The following is a 20,184-nucleotide window of genomic DNA, read 5'->3' as shown; positions in this document are numbered from 1 at the left end:
GATAATGGGGGGAGGGAAAAATAATTGGGGGAAATGGGGGGAAAAATGGGGGAAATGGGGGGAAAGGGGAAAATGGAGGAGAAAAAGGAGGGGAAAAAGAATAAAGGGTGGAAAAAGGGAGGGAAAAAAAGGAGGAAATATTGGGGGGCGAATGGAGAGAAACGGGGAAAAATATTGGGGAAAAAAGTCACAGAAAATCACGGGAAATCACAGAAAACCACCACAAAACCACAAAAAACCACAAAAAACCACAACAAAACCACAACAAAACCACAAAAACCACAACAAACCCACAAAACCCGAGTGAGGCTCACCCTGAAGTCGCCGTCCCAGCCCCTCCAGCCCCTCCTGAAGCGCTTGAGGCCGCGGAAGGCGCCGGGGAAGGCGCGGAAGGGCGCGGGCGCGCCGCCCTCGGGCAGGATGTTGTGTGAGAACAGCGAGGGCAGGCGCCTGGAACCGGGGGGACCCCGGCCCTCAGCCCAACCCCCCCGGGCTCCAAAGGCCTGGAACGGCCTCTCCCTGCCCCAGGGACCGCGGGGGCCGAAACCTTCGCGGAATTTGGGCTGGAAGTGCTGCTGCTCCCGCGGCTGCGGCCGCCCGTAGAAATCGTTGGCGTCGTTGGATTCGTTGGGGTAATCGGGGTAATCGTTGGGGTAATCGTTGGGGTAATCATTGGGGTAATCCCCTGGGTAATCATTGGGATAATCATTGGGATAATCCCCTGGATAATCATTGGGATAATCCCCAGGGTAATCCCCCGGGTACTCGAAGGCCGCCCGGTAGAGCTCGCGGTCGTTGAGCGCCGAGCGGGAGTCGCCGTAGGGCTCGTAGGGCTCGTACCTGAGCAGGGGAATGGGTTGGGAATAAGGGAGGGAAAGGGGATTCCTAAATAAATGGTTCTGAGGGTTGGATTGCCTAAAGAAAAGGGGTGCCATTATCTCCATCCCCATCATTCCCACTATCCCCATTCCATCATCCCCAATTCCATCCTTCCCATAATTCCCATTCCCATTCCTCCCATCATGGCCCATTATCCCCATCCCACTATTCCCATTCCCATCATTCCCATTCTCCCTCTCAATCCCATTATTGCATTTCCCATCCCCATCATTCCCATTTTACCCATTCCCCTTCCTGTCCCCATCTCCATAACTCCCACTATTCCCATCCTCATTATTCCCATTATTCTCATTATTCCTGTTCTCATCACTCCCATTATTCCAATTATTCTCATTCCCATCATTCCCATCCCCATTCCCACCATTCCCATCGTTCCCATCCCCATTATTCCCAATCTACTCACAATTCCCACTCCCATAATTCCCATTTCCTGTATCACATTCCCATTATTCCCACCATTCCCATCCCCACTATTCCCATTATCCCCACAATTCCCATAATTCCCATTCTCTCCACCATACCCATCCCCATTATCCCCATCATTCCCATTATCCCATTCCCCCATCATCCCATTATCCCCATCATTCCCTATATCCCATTCCCATTATCCCCACTATCCCCATCATTCCCAATATCTCCATTCCCATTCCCCTCATTGTCCCATTATCCTCATCATTCCCATTATCCCATTCCCACTATCCCCATTATCCCACCATTCCCATGATCCCCATTCCCCCTATCCCCATTATCCCCATTCCCCCCCCATTCCCATTATCCCACCATTCCCATGATCCCATTCCCATTATCCCCCCATGATCCCATTCCCCCCACCATTCCCATCATCCCCCCATTATCCAATCATTCCCATGATCCCATTCCCCCCACCATTCCCATCATCCCTTCATTCCCATGATCCCATTCCCCCCATTATCCAATCATTCCCATGATCCCCATCCCCCCCATTATCCCTTCATTCCCATTATCCCATTCCCACTCCCCCACTCCCCATTATCCCATTTGCCCCAATATTCCCATTCCCCCCCCATTCCCCCGACAATCCCCATTATCCCACTCCTCCACCATTCCCATTCCCCCATTATCCATTATGCCCTCATTATCCCATCATCCCCATTATCCCCACCATTCCCATTACCCCATTATCCCCATTCCCATTATCCCATCATTCCCATTCTCCCCATTATTTCCATCATCCCCCCATTCTCATTCCACCCCATTATCCCACCATCCCCATTACCCTCATTATCCCATCCCTCCCACCATTCCCATTATCCCATTCCCCCCACCATTCCTATTATCCCATCATTCCCCTTATCCCATTAACCCCCGCCATTCCCATTATCCCATCATTCCCATTATCCCATTAACCCCCGCCATTCCCATTATCCCATCATTCCCATTATCCCCTATCCCCATTATCCCCATTCCCTCCATCCCCATTATCCCATTCCCCCACCACCCCATTTATCCCAATCCCCCCACTACCCCAATCATCCCCACTATCCCCATTATCCCATCATTCCCATTATCCCATCATTCCCATTATCCCCATCATTCCCCCCATTCCCCCATTATCCCCACCATTCCCATTATCCCATCCCCATCATCCCATCATTCCCATTCCCCCCATTATTCCCATTATCCCATCGCTCCCATTATCCCATTCCCCACCATCCCCATGCCCCCATTATTCCCATTCCCCCATCATTCCCATTATCCCACCATTCCCAATAACCCCTCCATTCCCATTATCCCATCCCCATTATCCCCCATTCCCCACCTGTCCCCGGTGGCTCCGTATCCGCGGCCGTGCGCGGTGCCCTCGGGGTGGCCGCCGGCTCCGGGCTCCCCTCGCTGCTTCCCGGGGCCCTCCCCGGCCTCGGGGGCTCCGTCGGGCTCGGAGCCGCCCGGAGCCCAGGAATTGGGAGCGGCCGCGCCGTAACCGTAACCGGCCGAGCCCTCCTGGCTGTAGCCATAGCCATAGCCATAGCCCTCGTAACCTGGGGGGGAAATTGGGAATTGGGGATTGATTGGGGGATCATGGGATTGGGAATTGGGGGATCCCAGGAGTTGGGAGCGGCCGCGCCGTAACCGTAACCGGCAGAGCCCTCCTGGCTGTAGCCATAGCCATAGCCATAGCCCTCGTAACCTGGGGGGGAAATTGGGAATTGGGGATTGATTGGGGGATCATGGGATTGGGAATTGGGGGATCCCAGGAGTTGGGAGCGGCCGCGCCGTAACCGTAACCGGCAGAGCCCTCCTGGCTGTAGCCATAACCGTAACCATAGCCCTCGTAACCTGGGGGGATTGGGGATCATGGGATTGGGAATTGGGGATCCTGGGGATTGGGAATTGGGGGGTCATGGGATTGGGGGATCCTGGGATTGAGAATTGGGGTCACGGGATTGGGAATTGGGGGATCCTGGGGATTGGGAATTGGGAACTGGGGGATTGGGAATTGGGGGATCTGGGATTGGGAACTGGGGGGTCATGGGGATTGGGAATTGGGGGATCCCTGGGATTGGGAATTGGGGGATTGGGAATTGGGGGGTCATGAGATTGGGAATTGGGGGATCCTGGGGATTGGGAATTGGGGGGTCCTGGGGATCGGGAATTGGGGGATCTGGGATTGGGAATTGGGGATCGGGAATTGGGGGATCATGGGATTGGGAATTGGGGGATCCTGGGATTGGGAATTGGGGGATCCTGGGGATTGGGAATTGGGGGATTGGGAATTGGGGGATCCCAAGGGATTGGGGGGATCCAGGGGACTGGGAATTTGGGAATCCTGGGGACTGGGAGTGTTCCCAGGGGATTGGGGGGCATCTCAGGGGATCTGGAATCATTCCAGGTCAATTCCCATGGAATTGGAGAGGATCCATGGAATTTGGGTTCATTCCTGCTCAATTCCCATGGAATTTGGGATCATTCCTGCTTAATTCCCATGGAATTGGGGATCATTCCCATGGAATTGGGGACCATTCTCAGTTAATTCTCACGGAATTTGGGATCATTCCCATTTAATTCCCACCAAATTCAGGATCATTCCCAATTAATTCTCATGGAATTTAGGATCATTCCCAGTTATTTACCTCAGAATTTGGGATCACTCCAAAGAATAAAGGGGAAAATCACAGAATTTGGGATCATTCCCAGTGAATTCCCACAGATTTTGGGATCATTCCCACAGAATGCCTGGAAAATCTCCCAAAAATCCCCAATTTTTTAACTCAGGGCTGTTTCCCCTTCTAAAAATTCCATTTTTTTGTTGGATCCAGTGGGAATTTGGGAATAAAATGTGGGAAAGGCTCAGGGCTGGGATCTGGGAAGGATCCAGGGGAGGAAATCCCACACTTGCCTCTGCTCGTGCCCGAATTCCAATCTCCGTATCCTAAAAAACAGAAAAATCCAACTGAGCCTCCCAAAATCCACAGAATTCCCCCAAAAATCCCAAAATCCACAGGATTCCCCAAAAATCCACAGAATTCCCCCCAAAATCCACAGAATTCCTCCCAAAATCCACAGAATTCCTCCCAAAATCCACAGAATTCCCCCAAAATCCACAGAATTCCTCCCAAAAATCCTCAGAATTCCTCACAAAAATACAAAAAATCCACAGAATTCCCCCCAAAATCCCAAAATCCTCAGAATTCCCCCCCAAAATCCACAGAATTCCTCCCAAATCCACAGAATTCCCCTAAAAAATCCACAGAATTCCCTCCTAGAGCCCTTTTGGGATCAAATCCCAATTTTTGTTCCAAGCTGGGAGGAATTCCCAGCCTAGAGGGTTTGGGAATTCTCAGGGAAGGGAAATTCCTGAGGGAAAAAGGGAAAAATTAAGGAAAATGGGAAAAAAAAAACCTGGGGAAAATGGAGGGGGATGGGAAAAAGTGAAAGAAAGTGGAAAGAATGGGAAAGAACGGAGGGAAATGGGAAAAAAAGTGGAAAAAAATGAGGAAAATAAGGGGGAAATGGAAAAAAGTGGAAAAAAATGGGAAAGAATGGGAAAAAAAGTGGAAAAGTGGGAAAAAATGGGGGAAAAATGGGAAAAATGGGGAAAAATGGGGAAAAAATGGGAAAAAAGTGGGAAAAAAGGGGGAAAAAAGGGGAAAAAAAGGGGAAAAAAGGGAAAAAAAAGGGGGGAAAAAGGGGGAAAAAAAAGAGGGGGAAAAAGGGGGAAAAAGGGGGGAAAACGGGGGAAAAAAGGGGGGAAAAAGGGGGGAAAAAAGGGGGGAAAAAGGGGGGAAAAAAGGGGGGAAAAAGGGGGGAAAAGGGGGGGAGAAAAGGGGGGGAAAAGAGGGGGAAAAAAAAAGGGGGAAAAAAAGGGGAAAAGAGGGGGAAAAAGGGGGAAAAAGGGGGAAAAACAAAAGGGGAAAAAAAGGGGAAAAAAAAAAAAAAAACAAAAACGGGGTGAAAAAAGGGGAAAAAAAAAGGGGAAAAAAAGGGGAAAAAAAAGGGGAAAAAAAGGGGAAAAAAGGGGAAAAATGAGAGGAAAGTGAGAAAAAATGGGGAAAAAAGTGGAAAACATGGAAAAAAAGTGGAAAAAATGGGAAAAATAGTGAGGAAGTGGAAAAAATGAGGGAAAAGTGGGAAAATGGGAAAAATGGGGGAAATGAAAAAAAAGGGAAAATGGAAAATATGGGAAAAAGTGAAAAATGATGGGAAAGAATGGAGAAAAAAAAGTGGGGGAAACGGGAAAAAAGTGGGGAAAATGAGAAAATGGTAAAAAACTGGGGGGGGAAATGGAAAAAAAAATTGAAGAAAGTGGGGGAAAGATGGGAAAAAGAGGGGGAAAAATGGGAAAAAAGTGGAAAAAAATGGGAAAGAATGGGAAAAGTGGGAGCTGGATCCCGTTCCTGCTATTTCAGGATGGATATTCCTGGCTGCCCTCATTCCCTGAGGGATTTTGGCCTTAATTAGCGGCTCCTCATTAGCAAATGAATGTTAGTTAATTAGTTAATGAGTGGGGGTGCTCTGCCCCTGCCTCCGGGCAGGAATTTTCTGGGAAAATCCTCGGGAATCGCTGCCCCGCCCCCTCCAGGTGTGTCCAGGTGAGGAAAGGAGTGGAATAATGGGAAAATGGGATCCAAAACGGGAATAAATCGGATTTTGGGGGAATTCCAGAGAGGGAGGGGGAGAGCCAAAGGAGCTGGGTCGGGATAAAGGAGCGGAATTTATGGAATTCATGAAAAAACGGGATCAGAAATGGGAATAAATCGGATTTTGGGGGAATTCCAGAGAGGGAGAGGAAAAGCCAGAGGAGCTGGGTTGGGATCAAATCCCAAAGCTGGGATCAAATTCCCGGGGTTTGTTGGGGCTGTCCCGGTGCCCCGGGCGGGACCGGAGGGACATCCCCGGTTCCTCAGGGACAGCCCCGGTCCCGGTGAGCGCTCGGTGCCCTCGGGGACAGCCCTGATTCCTCAGGGACAGCCCGGTGTCCCCTCAATGTCCTGGTGTCCCTTGGTCCCTCAGGGACATCCCCCGGTACCTCACGGTCCCCTCCATGTCCCGGTGTCCCCACGGGTCCCTCACGGTCCCCTCCACGTCCCGGTGTCTCTCCGGTGCCCCACAATGTCCCCATGTCCCCCTGCTCCCTCAGGGTCCCTCCATGTCCCGGTGTCTCTGTGCTTCCTCCCGGTGTCCCCCCCATTCCCTCAGGGGTCCCTCACGGTCCCCTCCAAGTCCCGGTGTCCCCCGGTCCCTCAGGGATATCTCTGTGTCCCGGTGTCCCCCCGGGGTCCCTTACGGTCCCCTCCATGTCCCGGTGTCCCCTCAGTCCCTGAGGGACATCCCCGTGTCCCGGTGTCCCCCACAAAGTCTCGATGTCCCCACGGGTCCCTTACGGTCCCCTCCTTGTCCCGGTGTCTCTCCGGTGCCCCACAATGTCCCCATGTCCCCCTGCTCTCTCAAGGTCCCCCCAGTGTCCCGGTGCTCCCTCCCGGTGTCTCTCCGGTCCCTCACGGTCCCCTCACGGTCCCCTCCTTGTCCCGGTGTCCCCCCAAAAGTCCCGGAGTTCCCCGGTCCCCTCAGTCTCGGTGTCCCCCAATGTCCCGGTGTCCCCCCAGTCCCTCAGGGACATCCCCGGTCCCGGTGTCCCCCCAAAGTCCCGGTGTCCCCCAGGTCCCTCACGGTCCCCTCCATGTCCCGGTGTCCCCACAATGTCCCGGTGTCCCCTCAGTCCCCCAGGGACATCCCCCGGTCCCGGTGAGCGCTCGGTGCCCTCAGGGACACCCCCGGTTCCTCAGGGACAGCCCCTGTCCCGGTGTCCCCCCAAAGTCCCGGTGTCCCCTCCATGTCCCGGTGTCTCTGTGCTCCCTCCCGATGTCCCCCTCGCTCCCTCAGGGGCCCCTCACGGTCCGCTCCTTGTCCAGGAGTCCCCCCAATGTCCCCTCGCTCCCTCAGGACCCCCCCAATGTCCCGGTGTCCCCCCGGTCCCTCATGGATTTCTCCATGTCCCGGTGTCTCTGTGCCCCCTCCCGGTATCCCCTCGCTCCCTCACAGTCCCCTCCATGTCCCGGTGTCCCCCCCGTTCCCGGCCCGCTCCCGTCCCCTCCCGCCCCCGCTCCCTCTCCCGCTCTCCCCCCGCCCGGCCCCGCCCGCTCCCCCTCACGGCCCCGCCGGCTCCGACCCCTCCGCTCCTCACGGGCACCGCCAGCCCCTCACCGCTCCCGCTCAGCCCCGGCCCCCGCCGGTTCCCGGCCGCTCCCCGCTCGGGCCCGCCGCGGCTCCCCGGTGCTCCCGGGGCCGCGGGTTCCCCTCACGACCCCGGGGCCGCCCCCTCCCCTCACCGTAGCTCATGATGGCGGCGCCTCCTCCCCTTTCCCGGGCGGTAACGGCGCCGCGCTGGCCCCGCCCCCTCGCGCTGATTGGCCGCGCCGCTCCGCCTCCCCCGCGCTGATTGGTCCGTGCGGTTCACTCCTCCCATTGGCCGCCGGGTGCTGTCGTTCATCGCGTTCCCCGCGCTGCGATTGGTTGAAGTGAACGTCTGGTGGATGATGGGGCGTGGCTTTCGCCGCTCTGCGCTCCTATTGGTCAGCTGTGCCTGCTGAAGACCTATCGCGTGATAGGCGCGTCCTTGGTCACGCCCCCTCGCGGCAGCGCCGGCTGCTATTGGCTGTCTGCGCTGAGGCCACGCCCCCCGGGGTGCCCTCCCGTGGCCGCAGGTGGTGGTGCGGGGGCGGGGTCACCTGGGTCACGTGTTTGTCACGTGGGTGACGCGGGGACACCCCCGGGGTCACCCCGGGGCCCCTCCCCCCACCCGGACACCCAGACCCCCCCCGGACCCCTCCTCATCCCAAATCCCGGGGTCCCCAAATCCCAAATCCCGGGGTCCCCAAATCCTGATCAGTCCCCAAATCCCCCAAATCCCAGTTCCCAAATCCCCATTGCTGTCCCCAAATCCCAGTTCCCAAATCCTAAATTCCCAAATCCCAGTGTCTCCAAATCCTGATCTGTCCCCAAATCCCAAATCCCAGTGTCCCCAAATCCCAATGTCCCTAAATCCCCATCCTTGTCCCCAAATTCCCCCAATCCTTGCCCCCAAATCCCGACCCCAATGTCCCCAAATCCCGGTGTCCCCCAAATCCCAAATCCCAAATCCTAAATCCCCATCCCTGTTCCCAGATCCTGATCTGTCCCCAAATCCCTGTTCCCAAATCCCAAATTCCCCAAATCCCAATCCTGGTGTCCCCAAATCCCAGGACTCTTTGTCCCCACCCTGAAGCCTCCCTTCCTTCAATCCTCCCCTGGAATCCCCCAAATGCCCCTGAATTTCCCCCAAATTTCTATGAATATCCCCACATCCTCCTGGATTTCCCCAAATCCCCCTGGATTTTCCCCAAATTTCCATGAATTTCCCCAAATCCTCCTGGAATTTCTCCCAAATTTCTCCAAAATTCCCCCAAATTTCCCTGAATTTCCCCAAAATCCCCCCAGATTTTCCCAATCCCCTGGAATTTCTCCCAAATTCCCCTGGAATCCCCCAAATTTCCCTGGATTTTCCCCAAATTTCCCTGGATTTCACAAAATTCCCCTGGATTTCCCCCAAATTTCCCTGGAATTTCTCCCAAATTTCCCTGGATTTCCCCAAATTTCCCCTGGAATCCCCCAAATTTTCCTGGATTTCTCCCAAATTTCCATTAATTTCCCAAAATCCTCCTGGAATTTCTCCCAAATTTCCCTGGATTTCCCCAAATTTCCCCTGGAATCCCCCAAATTTTCCTGTATTTCCCCCAAATTTCCCTGAATTTCCCCAAAATTCCCCCAGATTTTCCCAATCCCCCTGAATTTCTCCAAAATCCCCCGAAATCCCCCAAATTTCCCTGGATTTCCCCCAAATCCCCCTGAAATCCCCCAAATTTCCCAAAAATTCCTCCAAATTTCCCAGAATTTTCCCCAAATTTCCCTGGAATCCCCCAAATTTTCCCAGATTTCCCCCATCCAGCACTCCAGGCATCCAGACTCCGTTTTTTTTTCCCGGGATTTCATTTCCAGAAGAATTTAATCCATCGTCCCCCACTCCCGGGTACAGGAATCGCCAGAAACCTCCCGAAAAACGTGGGGAAAAAAATAAAAAAAAAAAAAAAGAAAACAGAAAATAAAAAAAAAAACCAACAAAATATTTATCCGTTAAAATTCCTTCCGAAATCCGGAAGTTTCGGCATTCCCAAATAAAATGGATCTTTGTTTTTCCTTTGTTTTTTTCTACACAAATCTAGAGTTTAAAAAAGTCAGGATGAGGAGAGGGGGGAAAAAATGGGAATAAAACAAAGAATGACAGGAAATGAGGGGGGAAAAAAAATGGGAATTGGGGGGAAAAAAACGGAGCGGAATCCTGGCGGAATTTTGGGGAAAAAAATGGGAATTTTGGGAACATGCAACCCGGAACTGAGGGAATTCCGACATCTACGGGGCCACTAAAAAAAAAAAAAAAAAATCAAAAAAAAAATTGGGAATTTACAACTCTGTGAGGGTCCAAATGTACAAAATCCACAGCGTTTCCCGCCGGGAATTCCAGGAATTCCCGGGGATTCCCTCCCCGAATCGCCACCGGGAAAAGGCGACGCCGACGGTTCTTTGGGATAAAAAAAGGGAATTTTTTTTTTGTTTTTTTTGTGGTTTTTTGGGGGGTTTTTTTGGGGTGGAATTCTGGTGTTTCCAGCCCTGGATTCCCAAGGAACTGCAGCTGGGAATCGAGGATTTGCTCCGTGTAGTGCTTGAGGCTGTCCCGGCCCTGGGGACGATCCGGGAGCTTCGCTCTCCCGGAAAACCGCGGATTTTGGGCCAAAACCCGGCAGGAGATTTTGGTTTTTTTTGTTGATTTTTTTTTGTGTGTTGTTTTTGTTTTTTTTTCTCCTCCCAGCTCAGGATTTTTTTGGAGAAAATCCAGGGGTTTTTTTTCAGGGAGCTTCGGGCAAGGCCGGGGGCTCCGGGGGGGCCTCGCTCCGGCACGGATCGGCCTTGGAGAAATTCATGTCCAGGATGTGGCGCTGCAGGTGCCGCACCCACTCCTCCTGGATGGACAGGGGGCCCTGGAACTCCACCTCACAGAACCTGGAATGGGGGAAATCACACATCAGAGAAAAATCCAAAATCAGGGAATCCCAAAATCCCAAAATCCCAAAATCAGGGAATCCCAAAATCAGGAGAATCCCAGAATCAGGGAAAATCACAAATCAGGGAATTCCAGAATCAGGGAATCCCAAAATCCCAAAATCAGGGGCAGGGAACAGGGAAATCCCAAAATCAGGGAAAATTCCAAAATCAGGGAAATCTCAAAATCAGGGGGGAAGGGACAGGGGCCCCTGGAACTCCACCTCACAGAACCTGGAATGGGAAATCACAGAATCAGGGGATTCCAGAATCAGGGGAATTCCAGAATCAGGGAATCCCAAAATCTCAAAATCAGGGGGCAGGGACAAAGAAAATCCCAAAATCAGGGGAATTTCAGAATCAGGGAATCCCAAAATCAGGGGAATCCCAAAATCCCAAAATCAGGGAATCCCAAAATCCCAAAATCAGGGGGCAGGGGAATCCCAAATCAGGGGAAATCCCAAAATCAGGGAAAATCCCAAAATCAGGGACAATTCCCAAATCAGGGGAATCCCCAAATCAGGGAAATTGGGACAGGGGGCCCTGGAACGCCACCTCACAGAACCTGGGATGGGGAAAAATCAAAATCCCAAATCAGGGGAAATCCCAAAATCAGGGGGAGAGAAAATCCCAAAATCAGGGAATCCCAAAATTCCAAAATCAGGGGGCAGGGAAATCCCAAAATCAGGGGGCAGGGAAATCCCAAAATCAGGGGAAATCCTAAAATCAGGGAATCCCAAAATCAGGGAAAATCCCAGAATCAGGGAATCCCAAAATTCCAAAATCAGGGAAATCCTAAAATCAGGGGGACAGGGATGGTGGGAATCCCAAAATCAGGGGAATCCCAAAATCAGGGGAAATCCTAAAATCAGGGAATCCCAAAAGCCCAAAATCAGGGGAGCAGGGACAGGGGGCCCTGGAACTCCACCTCACAGAACCTGGAATGGGAAATCACAGAATCAGGGGGCAGGGAAAATCCCCTAATCAGGGGAATCCCAAAATCAGGGCAGAAGGGACAAAGAAAATCCCAAATCAGGGGAATCCCAAAATCGGGGGGCAGGAAAATCCCAAAATCAGGGCAATCCCAAAATCCCAAAAACAGGGGAAATCCCGAAATCAGGGGGCAGGGAAATTCCCAATCAGGGACAAACCCAAAATGAGAGGGCAGGGAAAATCCCAAATCAGAGAAAATCCCAAAGTCAGGGGAATCCCAGATTGAGCGAAATCTCAAAATCAGGGGAACAGGGACAGGGGGCCCTGGAACTCCACCTCACAGAATCTAGAATGGGGAAAATCCCAAATCAGGGAAATCACAAAATCAGGGAGGCAGGGACAGGGAAAAGCCCACAATCAGGAAAAATCCCCCAAAATCAGGAAAACCCCTCCCAAAAATCAGGAAAAATCTCCCAAAAATCAGGAAAACCCCTCCCAAAAATCAGGAAAAATCTCCCAAAATCAGGAAAACCCCTCCCAAAAATCAGGAAAAATCTCCCAAAAATCAGAAAAAATTCCCCCAAAATCAGAGAAAAATCCAAAAAAAATCAGGAAAAATCCCAAAAAAATCAGGAAAAATCCTCCAAAAATCGGGAAAAATCTCCTAAAACTCAGTAAAAATCTCCCAAAAACATAGGAAAAATCTCTCCAAAAATCAGGAAAAATTGCCCCAAAAATCACGAAAAATCCCCCTAAAAATCAGAAAAATTTCCCCCAAAAATCAGGGAAAAATCTCTTAAAAATCAAGAAAATCCCCTATAAATCAGGAAAAATCCCCACAAAAATTGGGAAAAATCCCCAAAAAACTGGAGAAAATCCCTAAAAATTGGGGAAAAAAACCCTAAAAATTCAGTAAAAATCTCTGCAAGAATTGGGAAAAATTCCCTCAAAATTCAGGAAAATCCCCAGAAAAATCAGGAAAAATTGTCCAAAAATCAGGAAAAATTTCCAAAAATTCAGGAAAAAAAATCCCAAAACTGGGAAAAATTCCCCCAAAACTCATCAGCCCCCTCCCCAGGATGTGGCACCCCCATCCCCTCCCACCTGCACTTGAGGGTGTAGATGTTGCCCACAAACTTGACGAGGGAGGCGTGGGGCGGGCGCCTGGCACCAGGGCGGGCACCGGGCGCGGCGCCGGCCGCGGCTCCGGGAGCTTCCGCGGGAACTCGCCGGGGCCCGGGGCCAGCGGCGGCTCCAGCGCCCGCGCCTGGCGCCGCTCGAACTCTGCGGGGAGGGAGGGGAGGGAGGGGGAGAGATCACTGACAGGCCCAATCCCAGAGATCACTGACAGGCCCAAATCCCAGCCCAAATCCCAAATCCCAGAGATCACTGACAGGCTCAAATCCCATCCCAAATCCCAGAGATCACTGACAGGCCCAAATCCCAGCCCAAATCCCAAATCCCAAATCCCCAATCCCATCCCAATTCTAAATCCAGTTCCAATCCCAAATCCCAATCTCATCTCAAATCCCAAATCCCAAACCCCCAATCCCATCCCAAATCCCAGAGCTCACTGCCAATCCCAATCCAATCCCAAATCCCAACCCCAAATCCCATCCCAAATCCCAATCCCAAATTCCATCCCAAATCCCAATCCCAAATCCCAGAGCTAACTGCCAATCCCAATCCCATCCCAAATCCCATTGCCAATCCCATCCCAAATCCCAATCCCATCCCAAATTCCAGAGCTCACTGCCAATCCCATCCCAATCCCATCCCAAATCCCAGTTCCACTCCCAAATCCCAATCCCATCCCAAATCCCAATCCCATTCCAAATCCCAAATCCCAATCCCATTCCAAATCCCAAATCCCAGATCTCGCTGCCACTCCCATCCCAAATCTCAAATCCCAATGCCATCCCAAATCGCAATCCAATCCCAAATCCCAGTTCCACTCCCAAATCCCAAACCCCATCCCAAATCATACTGCCAATCCCATCCCAAACCCCACTCCCATCCCAAATCCCAAATCTCATTGTCACTTCCATCCCAAATCCCAATCCCAAATCTCATTGCCACTTCCATCCCAAATCCCACCCCAAATCCCAGATCTCATTGTTACTCCCATCCCAAATCCCAAATCTCATTGTCACTGCCAATCCCAAACCCACTCCCATCCCATCCCAAATCTCACTGCCAATCCCATCCCAAATCCCAATCCCATCCCAAATCCCAATCCCATCTTAAATCCCAATCTCACTGCCACTCCCATCCCAAATCCAATCCCAAATCCCAGTTCCAATCCCATCCCAAATCTCAGTGTCAATCCCAAATCCCATCCCATCCCAAATCCCAAATCTCATTGCCACTCCCATCCCAAATCCCAAATCCCATCCCAAATCACATTGCCAATCCCATCCCAAATTCCAAACCCCAATCCCAAACCCCACAATCCCCAATTCCCAATCCCATTTTCCCCATTTATTCACTCATTGCTGAAGTTCCCTCTCTGCTCCTCCACCTTGACCACCCCCAGGGGTGTCCCATCCCCAAACCCCAATCCCAAACCCCAATCCTGACCCCAAACCCCAATCCCAAACCTCAATTCCCATTTTTCCATCCCAAACCCCATTCCCAGTCCCATTTTTCCCCATTTTCCCCATTTTTTCACTCACTGCTGAAGTTCCCTCTCTGCTCCTCCACCTTCACCACGCCCAGGGGTGTCCCCATCCCATTCCTGACCCCAAACCCCAATCCCAATTCCCATTTTTCCATCCCAAACCCCAATCCCAAACCCCACAATTCCCATTCCTGACCCCAAATCCCCCAAACCCAATCCCAAATCCCCTAAACGCCATTCCCAATCCCATTTTTCCCATGTTTCACTCACTGCTGAAGTTTCCTCTCTGCTCCTCCACCTTCACCACCCCCAGGGGCGTCCCCAGGCCCCAATTCCCATTCCCAATCCCATTTTTCCCCATTTTTCCCCATTTATTCACTCACTGCTGAAGTTCCCTCTCTGCTCCTCCACCTTCACCACCCCCAGGGGCGTCCCCATCCCATTCCTGACCCCAAACCCCAATCCCAATTCCCATTTTTCCATCCCAAACCCCAATCCCAAACCCCACAATTCCCATTCCTGACCCCAAATCCCCCAATCCCCAATCCCAAACCCCATTCCCCATCCCCATTTATTCACTCACTGCTGAAGTTCCCTCTCTGCTCCTCCACCTTGACCACCCCCAGGGGCGTCCCCACCGCCCTCTCTCCGTCCTTGCCGCACTCCCCAGCGCCGCCTCGGCCCCCAGCGCTCCCTTGGGCAGGAAGGGCCCCCGGGGGCACGGGCCAGGGCCCCGCGAGGCTCCCGGGGGTGCGGAGAGTTCCGGAATTTCTTGGAGAAGGGCCGGCCCCCCTGGATGTAGGAGCGGTAGGCGCCGGCCTTGTGCGGGCGGGTGCCGGATCCACTCGCGCAGGGTCTCGATGGGGAGCCGTTCACGCACCACTCGGTGACGCCCGAACTGCCGCAGGTGCGCGCGGGCGTGGCTGGCCAGGGCCTTCCTGTTCTCAAAGTAGAGCCCACAGAGCTCGCAGCACGCCTCTGCTGCTGGAAATGGGGAGAAACGGGAAAAATGGGGTTAAAATTGATATATTGGTGTTAAAATGGGAATTAATGTATGGAAAATGGGGTGTGGGCAGTGCCAAAGTGCCCCAGGTGAGCCCAGGTGAGCCTGGCCAGGGCCTTCCTGTTCTCAAAGTAGAGCCCACAGAGCTCACAGCACGCCTCTGCTGCTGGGAAATGGGGAGAAACAGGGAGAAAATGGGGTTAAAATGGAGAAATTTGGGTTAAAATGGGAATTATCAATGGGATATTGGGGTATGGGCACGGTCAAAGTGCCCCAGGTGAGCCCAGGTGAGCCTGGCCAGGGCCTTCCTGTTCTCAAAGCAGAGCCCACAGAGCTCACAGCACGCCTCTGCTGCTGGAAACACAGAAATGTGGGGGAAATGGGGCTAAAATGGGATTAAAATAGAGAAAATGGGGTTAAAATGGGGTATGGGTAGTGCCCCAGGTGAGCCCAGGTGAGCCTGGCCAGGGCCTTCCTGTTCTCAAAGTAGAGCCCACACAGCTCGCAGCACGCCTCTGCTGCTGGGAAATGGGGAAAAACAGGGAAAAAACAGGATTAAAATTCATATATTGGGGTTAAAACGAGAATTAAATGGGAATTAATGTTGGAAAATGTATGGAAATGGGGTATGGGCACGGCCAAAGTGCCCCAGGTGTGCCCAGGTGAGCCTGGCCAGACCCCTCCTGTTCTCACAGCAGAGCCCACAGAGCTCACAGCACACCTCTGCTGCTGCAAAATGGGGACTTAAACAAAGAAATTGGGATTTAAATTGATATATTGGGGTTAAAATGGGATTAAAATAGAGAAAATGGGGTATGGGCAGTGCCCCAGGTGAGCCTGGCCAGGGCCTTCCTGTTCTCAAAGCAGATCCCACAGAGCTTGCAGCACGCCTCTGCTGCTGGGAAATGGGGTTAAAATAGAGAAATTTGAGATAAAATAAAGAAATTTGGGTTAAAATGGAGAAATTGGGGTAAAAATGGGAATTAATGTATGGAAAATGGGGTGTGGGCACGGCCAAATTGCCCAGGTGAGCCCAGGTGAGCCTGGTCAGGCTCCTGTTCTCACACTACAAACCCATCCGAAACATCCCAAACCATGCCAAACCATCCCAAAAACCCCAAAAACCCATCCCAAACATCCCAATCCCATCTGAAACACCCCAAAACCCCCAAAATCCCCCCTGGACTCCCAGGCCTTGTCGTGCAGGGCCTTGGCCTTGAAGCCCAGCTCGAAGGCTTTGTGCTTGGTGCTCACAAACCATCCCAAACATCCCAGAACCATCCTAAACCTATCCCAAACATCCCAAACCCATCTGAAATGCCCCAAAAAACCCCAAATTCTGAGGAATCTCTCATGGCACTCACAGGCCTTGTTGTGCAGGGCCTTGGCCTTTGTTGGCCCAGCTCAAAGGCTTTGGGCTTGGTGCTCCCAAACCATCTCAAACCCATCCCAAAAACCCAAAAAACCCAAAAAACCCATCCCAAACCTATCCCAGACCCATCCCAACCATCCCAAAAACCTCAAAATTCCCAGGAATTCCAGAAATCCCTCATGGCACTCACAGGCCTTGTCGTGCAGGGCCTAGGCCTTGAAGCCCAGCTCGACGCCTTTGTGCTTGGTGCTCCCAAACCATCCCCAACCCATCCCAAACATCCCAAAACCCCATCCCAAACTCATCCCAAACACCCCAAAAACCCATCCCAAACATCCCAGAATCATCCTAAACCCATCACAAACCATCTCAAACCCATCCCAAACACCCAAAAAACCCCAAAATCCTTGTGGCACTCCCAGGCCTTGTCGTGCAGGGCCTTGGCCTTGAAGCCCAGCTCGAAGCCTTTGTGCTTGGTGCTCACAAACCATCCCAAACATCCCAAAAACCCCAAAAACCCATCCCAAACATCCGAAAAACCCATCCCAAATATCCCAAAAACCCCAAAATTCCCAGGAATTCCCAGAAATCCCTCATGGCACTCCCAGGCCTTGTCGTGCAGGGCCTTGGCCTTGAAGCCCAGCTCGAAGGCTTTGTGCTTGGTGCTCCCAAACCCATCCCAAACCCATCCCAACACCCCAAAATCCCCAAAAATATCGAAAATCCCTGTGGCACTCCCAGGCCTTGTCGTGCAGGGCCTTGGCCTTGAAGCCCAGCTCGAAGGCTTTGTGCTTGGTGCTCCCAAACCCCCCCAAACACCCCAAAAACCCCAAAAAAATGCAAAATCCCCCCTGTCACTCCCAGGCCTTGTTGTGCAGGGCCTTGGCCTTGAAGCCCAGCTCGAAGCCTTTGTGCTTGGTGCTCACAAACCCATCCCAAACCCAACTCAAACCCAACCCAAACCCATCCTGAACCCATCCCAAAAATCCCAAAAACCCCAAAGACCCACCCCAAACACCCCAAAAACCCAAATAAAACCCCAAATCCCACCATGACTCACAGGCCTTGTCGTGCAGGGCCTTGGCCTTGAAGCCCAGCTCGAAGCCTTTGTGCTTGGTGCTCACAAACCCATCCCAAACCCATCCCAAACATCCCAAAAACCCCCAAAAACTCATCCCAAACATCCCAGAACCATCCTAAACATATCCCAAACATCCCAAACCCATCTGAAACACCCAAAAACCCCCAAATTCTGAGGAATCTCTCATGGCACTCACAGGCCTTGTTGTGCAGGGCCTTGGCCTTGTTGTGCAGGGCCTTGGCCTTTGTTGGCCCAGCTCAAAGGCTTTGGGCTTGGTGCTCCCAAACCATCTCAAAACCCATCCCAAAAACCCAAAAAACCCAAAAAACCCATCCCAAACCTATCCCAGACCCATCCCAAAACCTCAAAATTCCCAGGAATTCCCAGAAATCCCTCATGGCACTCACAGGCCTTGTCGTGCAGGGCCTTGGCCTTGAAGCCCAGCTCAAAGCCTTTGTGCTTGGTGCTCTCAAACCCATCCCAAACACCGCAAAAACCCCAAAAAAATGCAAAATCCCCCTGTCACTCCCAGGCCTTGTCGTGCAAGGCCTTGGCCTCGAAGCCCAGCTCGAAGGCTTTGTGCTTGGTGCTCCCAAACCCATCCCAAACCCATCCCAAACATCCCAAAAATCCATCCCAAAAAATCTCAAAAAACCCAAAATTCCCAGAAATCTCTCATGGCACTCACAGGTCTTGTCGTGCAGGGCCTTGGCCTTGAAGCCCAGCTCGAAGGCTTTGTGCTTGGTGCTCCCAAACCCATCCCAAACATCCCAAAAACTCCAAAAAAAACCCCAAAATCCCACCATGACTCACAGGCCTTGTCATGCAGGGCCTTGGCCTTGAAGCCCAGCTCGAAGGCTTTGTGCTTGGTGCTCCCAAACCACCCAAACCCATCCCAAACATCCCAAAAAACCCCAAATTCCCATGAAATCCCTGTGGCACTCACAGGCCTTGTCGTGCAGGGCCTTGGCCTTGAAGCCCAGCTCGAAGGCTTTGTGCTTGGTGCTCACAAACCATCCCAAACCCATCCCAAACACCCCAAAAACCCAAATAAAACCCCAAAATCCCACCATGACTCACAGGCCTTGTCATGCAGGGCCTTGGCCTTGAAGCCCAGCTCGAAGGCTTTGTGCTTGGTGCTCCCAAACCACCCCAAACCCATCCCAAACATCCCAAAAAACCCCAAATTCCCATGAAATCCCTGTGGCACTCACAGGCCTTGTCGTGCAGGGCCTTGGCCTTGAAGCCCAGCTCGAAGGCTTTGTGCTTGGTGCTCCCAAACCACCCCAAACACCCCAAACACCCCAAAAACCCAAATAAAACCCCAAAATCCCACCATGACTCACAGGCCTTGTCGTGCAGGGCCTTGGCCTTGAAGCCCAGCTCGAAGGCTTTGTGCTTGGTGCTCACAAACCATCCCAAACCCGTCCCAAATACCCCAAAATCCCCAAAAATATCGAAAATCCCTGTGTCACTCACAGGCCTTGTCGTGCAGGGCCTTGGCCTTGAAGCCCAGCTCGAAGGCTTTGTGCTTGGCCTCGCCGTGCCCTCCCAGCCTCTCCTCTCCCAGCGGCCGTTTGGGCGCCAGGAAAGCCGCGGCGTTTTTGGCTCCCAGCGGCGCCAGGGCCAGCGCCGAGCCCGGTTTGGCCGGCCTGGAACCGCCCAGCGGCGCCAGGGCCAGCCCCGGGGGCAGAGCCTTGCCCGGGGGCTGCAGCCCCGGCGGCCCTTTGGCCTCCAGCCCCTCGTCCTCGGCCGGCGGCGCCTCCAGCCCCGGCGGCAGCGGCGGCTCCTTCTTGATGAGGCAGGGCTTGGATTCTTCCTGAGGATTTCGCGCAGGGTGTCGATGGGGGAGCCGTTCACCGACCACTCGGTGACGCCCATCTGGCGCAGGTGGGAGCGCGCGTGGCTCGAGAGCCCCTTGCGGTTCTCGAAGAATTCCCCGCAGAACTCGCAGCGGATGTCGCGCACCGGGTCCGCTCGGGAGGCTGAGGGGGGAAAATTGAGATTAAGGAGGGGTGGGAACATCTGGGATGAGATTTTGGGTGCTCAAAATTCTGTGGGTGAGCCCTAAAACCCCTCTGGGTGAGCTCAGAGTGTCCCCAGACCCCTCTGGGTGAGCTCAGAGTGTCCCCAGACCCCTCTGGGTGAGCTCAGAGTGTCCCCAGACCCCTCTGGGTGAGCTCAGAGTGTCCCCAGACCCCTCTGGGTGAGCTCAGAGTGTCCCCAGACCCCTCTGGGTGAGCTCAGAGTGTCCCCAAACCCAGTGGATGTTGGGCACCGGGTCCGCGCGGGAGGCTGAGGGGGGAAAATTGGGATTAGGATGGGGTGGAAACCCCTGGGATGAGATTTTGGGTCCTCAAAATCTTGTGGGGTGAGCCCCAAAATTCCGTGGGTGAGCCCCAAAATCCTGGGGGTGAGCCTTAAGACAGCAGATGTCACGCACCAGGTCTGCACTGGAGGCTGGAGGGGAAAAAATTTGGGATTAGGGAGGGGTGGAAACATCTGGGATGAGATTTTGGGTGCTCAAAATTCTGTGGGTGAGCCCTAAAACTCCTCTGGGTGAGCTCAGAGTGTCCCCAGACCCCTCTGGGTGAGCTCAGAGTGTCCCCAAACCCCAGCGGATGTTGGGCACCGGGTCCGTGCGGGAGGCTGGAGGGGAAAATTTG

General features: G+C 53.0%; 2 protein-coding genes across 2 annotated transcripts in view; both read right to left on the bottom strand.

Moving 5' to 3' along the window:
* The window catches only part of AKAP8L (A-kinase anchoring protein 8 like), a 34,314-nt gene extending 26,548 nt beyond the window's left edge, over window positions 1–7,766 (bottom strand). Inside the window, 5 exon segments of the mRNA XM_033083698.1 lie at window positions 315–840; window positions 2,699–2,839; window positions 3,138–3,216; window positions 4,277–4,309; window positions 7,707–7,766. Coding sequence (XP_032939589.1) covers window positions 315–840; window positions 2,699–2,839; window positions 3,138–3,216; window positions 4,277–4,309; window positions 7,707–7,716 — 789 coding nt within the window. The 5' untranslated portion in view covers window positions 7,717–7,766.
* Window positions 7,767–10,045: 2,279 nt separating this feature from the next.
* WIZ (WIZ zinc finger) overlaps window positions 10,046–20,184 on the bottom strand; it is a 53,655-nt gene continuing 43,516 nt past the window's right edge. The window contains 9 exon segments of the mRNA XM_033083697.2: window positions 10,046–10,470; window positions 12,547–12,605; window positions 12,608–12,726; window positions 14,446–14,507; window positions 14,683–14,770; window positions 14,773–14,956; window positions 14,958–15,046; window positions 18,998–19,333; window positions 19,336–19,503. Of these exon segments, the coding sequence (XP_032939588.2) occupies window positions 10,317–10,470; window positions 12,547–12,605; window positions 12,608–12,726; window positions 14,446–14,507; window positions 14,683–14,770; window positions 14,773–14,956; window positions 14,958–15,046; window positions 18,998–19,333; window positions 19,336–19,503 (1,259 nt within the window). The 3' untranslated portion in view covers window positions 10,046–10,316.

This window comes from Catharus ustulatus, chromosome 33 (genome assembly GCF_009819885.2).
Source record: "Catharus ustulatus isolate bCatUst1 chromosome 33, bCatUst1.pri.v2, whole genome shotgun sequence".
In the NCBI taxonomy this organism is placed as follows: Eukaryota; Metazoa; Chordata; class Aves; order Passeriformes; family Turdidae; genus Catharus; species Catharus ustulatus.
This window is presented reverse-complemented; position numbering and strand designations above follow the sequence as displayed.